Source organism: Trachymyrmex cornetzi, unplaced genomic scaffold (assembly GCF_001594075.2).
Source record: "Trachymyrmex cornetzi isolate Tcor2-1 unplaced genomic scaffold, Tcor1.1 scaffold65, whole genome shotgun sequence".
NCBI lineage: Eukaryota > Metazoa > Arthropoda > Insecta > Hymenoptera > Formicidae > Trachymyrmex > Trachymyrmex cornetzi.
Genome location: NW_017299970.1, coordinates 526,105 through 532,660, shown reverse-complemented (window position 1 = coordinate 532,660; position 6,556 = coordinate 526,105). Strand labels below are relative to the sequence as shown.

Here is a 6,556-nt window from a genome sequence, read left to right as displayed (position 1 = left end):
CATCGACTTAACAACTTATAACGAAAGAACTAAAAGCGATTTAAGGAGCGCTTTTTCTCAAATATTCAATTTGTTATTAGCGATGTAAACGTTGTTTGGAAGCAGGTGGGGGATTGTATTAAATAATAGTATGAAATAATTTCTTTTTTTTTGTTTTTTCTCTGGCTCCAGTGCGAGAATTTAATTATTACACTATATATATTATATATTCATAAGCTCTTTGCTAATTATATTATATTTCATATTTTTTCAATTTTTGAAATTCTTATAATATTTCCATAATACAAAATTTCAAATTTTTACAATTGTAATTTTGAGAAATATGTAAAACATTTGAAACATTTTTGAAATTTTATAGACAATGCAGTCTCTTATTTTATTCTTCTAATCTCTTTGTCGATTTATAGGAATTTAAACAATTTTACGTTAAAATTTTCAACCTTATAAATCTAGGAATTTAAATTCTTAAATGTGTTTGTTAATTTAGTATATGGAAATAAATTGAATTGTTATACATTTATTTATACCAGACAAAAGTGTTTCGTATTATTAGATTTTATATTTGTAAAAGTTGCAAAATATAATATATTATTAATGATCATATATTAATACTAGCAACAGCAATAACTAACAATACATTTTACGGACAAAATGCAAAAAAAAAATTACAACATTAATCATGATAAAATTCAATTTGTTAATACCATAAAAATTTTTTTATTAAATATTGAGAAAGTATTTTGATATTCATGATATGTACAAATACACGAACATGAATAGAAATAAAATAAAATCGAGCGAGAAATCTCTAAAACTCAATGATATAGAATTATAGAAAAATGTGTCACCTAGATTCTAGAGAGAAATTCATTAACAGTACAATCTTATTTTTTCTGCAATTGTTTTACCTTTTTCCAAAATGTATCTTCACATGTTAAATACGTACATCAGTGAAAAATAAAAATTCCTCGTGCCGAGTTGCACGCGCCTAAATGCAGCGTTAAACCCTATTCTGGCACGCAACAGGAAACGCGAGCGATCCGGTTCGAACAATGCGGCTAAAAAAGCGTATGACATACAACAATACGGAACAGCCGCGACAGCCGGTGCGTATTGCGTTTTACACACGCATTTGGGAGTGTCGGTCGATATTGCACGCGACGTGCGAGCAACTTTCGTGAAATCGTGCGTGAATCGTCCAACTGGATCGAAAACCTGCTTACATCGTTATTAAGTGCAGCTAATTACACAAATTATTTTCGTAATTCAACTTAATAAATATTTTCTGAAGATTATTCACTGTAGGCTTATGGTATACATAAGAATACTATAAAGAGAGTAAGCTTTATTTCTGCGAGAATCGAAACGTACATACGCACATTACCGTTTGTACACTTTGTTATAATACCGTTATGAAAGGAATCTTCATTTCACGTATACGCATATGCCTATAAATACTATTGGGGGCGGTGTAAGTGATGCCCACAAACTGGTTTTAAGTAATTACTAAGAGACGCAAAATTATCTGCGGTTCATCACGAATAACCGGTTTCCCTGAGAACAGGCAACGCTTCGTACTTCGTGCTATGTTTGTACAAATCTGAAGGCGCAACATACTACAATGTGGATGAGATACGGATGTGATAGGAAATATCAAATAAACATAATAATTGCAAAATTTAAACATAAAATCCGAGTCTTGATATTATATACAATGGCTGCGTTCAACAGAGAAAACTAATCGCTTAGTGTGATTCTTTAATATGATTGGTTCTTGTCTTTAGTTCTTCGCTGGATCTAAGTGTAGGAATCAATTACTAAGCGCTAACTGATTAGTTTTCTTTGTTGAACGCAGCAATTGCTATTATGTATATAATTGCTATTATTATGTTATAATCAACTTTGTTCTCTCCATGCATGAATCAATACATATCCATATTATTTATACAATCATATATTCTCCAGTTAGATATGCAACATGATTATTTTAAATAAATATGATCGCAAAAAAATATATGTCGTAAGATATGTAAGATTAGATAAATATTATTAATGCTTATTTACATACATATATTATATCAATAAAATTGAAAAATATAGTAAAATTGCATATATTTTCTTTACATTTATTTATATTATAGATAATGGAATAGATAAATGTACATACTTCGATAATAATAAATTTATTCATATTAAAAACCTAATCAAAATATACTCTGATCACTTTTCTTACACAACTGGGGTTTTGATATAAATAATAATGTACACTGTTAAATTCATAATGTCAAATTGTACTCAATTTGAGTTATTTTTTTCTCAGTTATTTTCTGTAAGTAAAGTTGAGCATGTATTTGAAATACTTTTATTTGAAACACACTATTTGCATATTTTGTATTTTTTTTATTTTAGCGAATTGCATAAAAGTATTACGTATTTTGTATTTAAAATCGAAAGATTAAAAGCTTTTTGTATCTTGTATTCAAATAATAAGGTTGATTATCAGTATTTGAACAAAATACAAAATACTTTCATAATCTTTTGTTATTAATACTAAAATATAAAATACAAAATATTTTTATATGTTCCCATGAAATACAAAATACAAAATATTTTCATGTACTCTGAACAAACACAAAATACAAGATATAATTGTCTTATCAATACTGTTTTTCAAATAAAAGTATTTCATATACATGCCCATCTCTGTCTGTAAGTCATCATTGTTCCTTATTAATATGTCATTAATTTAATTAAATAGTTAATATACCGTTAACTAATTTATCTCAAGAAAATATATTAAACTTGATTCAAATTTATTATTTACTGAGTGTACACATTAATGTATGTAGTTCATATGAAAACCAAAAATATTCTACAAAAATGTATTACATTTGGACACACATGGAAGTTAAAAATAACAAAATGTAAAACTCAAGAGATTGGGTTACCATTGTTCTTTTGATATCTAACAGTGTACGAAGAATAGACGTAATGTATAAGAAAAAAATTCTCCAAAAACTGGAATGAGACCGGAAAATTGTGACAATGATGCTAAAAGTGTCAAGAAAATATTTTTAAAAAAAGCGTTTTGAATTATATCTGTGTATATCAGAATATATTATTTTCAAACTGTTTGTATATAAGAAAGCACATCTTCTTTCAAATATCTCTTAGGCATACTTTCTTTCTCGGTTACGTTCCAGGAGAACTCCACTATAGCTGTAGGAATTAATCGTAATTCTAGGAGTGTCTTTCCATGACATTCTTCTATTAGCTTAATTCCGTCTGGTGTTATCAGCAAAAAGGGCACTTTATCGTCAACTAAGTTTTCAGCAACAAACTCGGTTACATTCTGGAACTTTTCGTGTACCGAGAAAGTACCTTGCAATATTATTCCGTCTGGAAATTTAATCCGAAGTACAGCAAATTTGTATCTTCTAAGTACACGCTGCTCATCCTTCTCTCTCATAGCCTTTGTTCTTAGCATTTGGTTTCTTTCTACAGCTTCCGTCCTAATAATAATCAATGTTTTCATTTATTTATGCTATCTAGATATTCCGAAAGATTCCGCCATCTAATATATTGTACATAAACTTACCGCAGCTGTTGTTCTTTTTTTATTTCTTCTGGACTTATCGTAAAGAAACTGGGTGGCAATTCATTTCTCACACGAGCTTGACTAGGCATTAATACTTGTAAATTCCTGTCTAACTCGATAGGAATGGGTTCAGCAGATCTTAATGCTTCATTTAACATCATGAAATTTTCAATGTTACAATTACCAGGACTCCACACTAAAAAGTCTTCTTCGTTCTCATTATGCAATAACTTTTGCTGTTCAAAACCAGCTGCTTTTAAGAAATCTAATGCTCCTTCAATAGGCAAAACTTTTTCCTATAAAAATATAGGTCATTATATATAAGCTATTTTAAAAATTAAAATTATTTTAAATAAATTATTAAAAAGAGACAGTATTACTTGGAATATTTTGTTACACATCCTGATTTTCCAATATTTCTCAACGTTCGGATTGTTAATAATATTGTCCAAATATTTGCCAAGTGTTTCTACACAACCTTCGATCTTCTCTTTTCCGGAATTGCAACTTTGAATAATTAGACATGCTGTTAATCCTGCTTCTTCTCCCATTAACTGTTCATATAGAAATTCTCTTATTTTCTTTTTCCACTCATCCCGCGACAATATTTCATCAGATAAATATGGGCAACGGAAGAACACATCAGTAACTGCAAAAATAGAAGGATCTACAATTTTCTTCTCTTTTATTGCTGTATCTTCCGACTGTAGTAAACTCTGCTGTGCTGCTTTTCTTTCTAATTCCAATTCACGTTTAACACGAGCTTGAATGGCAGCATATGACCTATAAATAATTATAATATTAATCAGATTGACACAATAAAAATTCTAATAATCTTGCTAAAATTAAATAATAATATGTAAAAACATATGTGTATACTAATAATTAAAAATAATCCTAAATATTACACACGTATTAAATCTTGGTTTGTCATTTTTTTTTGCTTCTAATCTTGCTAAGGCAGCTTGACCTGCTATTTTAGCTTCCTCCGTAGGCTCCGCTCTCCTCGTTGGTTCTTTAGGCTCTGTTGAAGAACATATAGTACTGGTAGACTCCGTTAATCTATATAAATTGAAAACAATGCGATTAGATGTCATTAATTAATCTGTTATTGCTAAATTTATATCAACAATTGAAAGCTTGTTGCAACAGTAAGCTAATACACAATTTGTAAAAACAAAGTAATAAACTCTAAAATTAAAAATAAATTAAAAAATAAAGGCTATAAAATACCATAGGATTTATATTAATAGAAAATACGAACGTATTTCGACCCTTGGTTTTGACCTTTTGATCAAGTAATACAATATTTTTCACATTACTTTAATTTTAGAGTCCATTTACTCTGTTTTTACAAAATGTAGGTTAGCACACTGTTGTAGCAAGCCCTTTAATTTATATTATTATTATTTGCAATTACTTGTGTCCTTTTCCCGCTTTCATAAATTTTGCATTTGTTTTCTTTTTTTGAAAAAAAGACTTGATTTTATCAGCCATGTTCGTTATAAAGTCAGTAGACTTTCCAATAGTAATTAAATATCTAATATATTATTCAGTTGATGAATTACAATCTTCAGCAGTGCCTAAAAGATAAAATACTTAAAATTGTTAATTTGTGTAAAAATTATCGCCATTAAATTACAACATTTGTATTATTTATATATTTCTCAAATACAATATTAGGATGACGAAAAGATACAAACGTTGATATCCTTTACATAATAATGATTTTTATAATTACGCGCAAAAGGGAAAAGCGTTCACGCGATATTACCTGTTTTCATGAACTGCTCCGTAATTCTGGAGCCATAAATGTGCCAAGCAACGAAGATCAACGCCACGCTGCTTAGAAATGTCAACAGGAAGACTTTGAGCAGTTGTAGCTGAAAATCGTCAAATGACAGCAATGCTATCAATTCGTGGAGGAATTCGCGGAGCTTCGACGACGTCTCGTCGCCAAAATTAAAGGTTAGACCGAATGTCGACAGGAATGAAAACAGGTTGAGCACGTATTTATTGATCGCCTCCGACAAATAGTTCGTCCAAGGACACGAATCCTCACATGCGCTGCTCATCACATGAGGGAGAAATTCTTTCCCCTAGTATCGAAATTATCACTTGCACTCAAATCAATCTCGAACTTATCGAAATTCTATCGCAGCTGATCGCAGATTGCAGCAAAAGCAGTTGTAGCACGATTCACAAAATATTAAATGATATGGAAAGCCACGCAAGTTTTCAATCGTCACACCGATCATGACACCGATAGGCTACAATCCGAAGATTGCGATATGTCTTTCTTGATGAGTTTTGGAATGCGTGAAAATTGTGAGATCGATCGAAGAGAAAAGATTTCGAAGCCATGTTAGAAATGGCTTCGCGCGACTATTCCATATTTATTCTATACATTTTCAAATATTTAGGTCTAAAATAATATTCATATTTTTGTGTGCGTATAATGACAATTAAGTTAGCGATTTATAAAAAAATATTTTGATTTATAAATATTTCAATAAATATTTCAAAAATGTTACTATTATATTATTTTTATTGCAATGTACTGGATTGGAGCAAAAGTTATTCGTAGCGCTACGGGTCTGTAAACTTTATATATATATATATATATATATAGGCCTATGTAGGCCAATGCATTTTATCCTTATTTTATTGTCTTTTTCTAATAAATGATGTTTGTCAGCGTATGAACGCGCGCGCGCGCACACACTAATTTAAGAAAGGTAACATAAATTTTAAAACATAATATTCTTTTAATGTAAAACATTTATTACAATTGTATGAAGCATACAGTGCATACATCTCAATAATTGTATTTGTTTGATATTTTATTTTTTTTTTCTTATATTTTGTTGATAAATTTAGAGCTTGTTTTATATCATATAGGCACTATCAAAATTTTTAATAATTTTTCCGTATAAAATGTTATTTATGAATGTGCAC

The 6,556-nt window shown here is 29.5% G+C and overlaps 2 protein-coding genes across 2 annotated transcripts; both read right to left on the bottom strand.

Moving 5' to 3' along the window:
• Nucleotides 1–3,085: 3,085 nt before the first annotated feature.
• On the bottom strand, nt 3,086–5,109 carry Gint3 (GDI interacting protein 3). The gene is made up of 5 exons (XM_018516810.1): nt 5,019–5,109; nt 4,511–4,660; nt 3,979–4,381; nt 3,599–3,894; nt 3,086–3,512 (listed from the first exon to the last, which is right to left on the bottom strand). The coding sequence occupies exons 1-5, from the start codon at nt 5,093–5,095 to the stop codon at nt 3,125–3,127; spliced, it is 1,314 nt and encodes a 437-aa protein (XP_018372312.1). The 5' UTR covers nt 5,096–5,109; the 3' UTR covers nt 3,086–3,124.
• Nucleotides 5,093–5,859, bottom strand: LOC108767110 (uncharacterized). The gene is made up of 2 exons (XM_018516811.1): nt 5,373–5,859; nt 5,093–5,181 (listed from the first exon to the last, which is right to left on the bottom strand). The coding sequence occupies exons 1-2, from the start codon at nt 5,671–5,673 to the stop codon at nt 5,147–5,149; spliced, it is 336 nt and encodes a 111-aa protein (XP_018372313.1). The 5' UTR covers nt 5,674–5,859; the 3' UTR covers nt 5,093–5,146.
• Nucleotides 5,860–6,556: the final 697 nt, after the last annotated feature.

Coding starts and splice junctions, on each gene's coding strand:
- LOC108767110 (XM_018516811.1), bottom strand. CDS start 5,673: ATGAGCAGCGCATGTGAGGATTCGTGTCCTTGGACGAACTATTTGTCG. Junction 5,182..5,372: donor GGAGCAGTTCATGAAAACAG/GTAATATCGCGT, acceptor TTTATCTTTTAG/GCACTGCTGAAGATTGTAAT.
- Gint3 (XM_018516810.1), bottom strand. CDS start 5,095: ATGGCTGATAAAATCAAGTCTTTTTTTCAAAAAAAGAAAACAAATGCA. Junction 4,661..5,018: donor AAAGCGGGAAAAGGACACAA/GTAATTGCAAAT, acceptor CAATTTATATAG/ATTAACGGAGTCTACCAGTA. Junction 3,513..3,598: donor AAAAAAGAACAACAGCTGCG/GTAAGTTTATGT, acceptor GATTATTATTAG/GACGGAAGCTGTAGAAAGAA.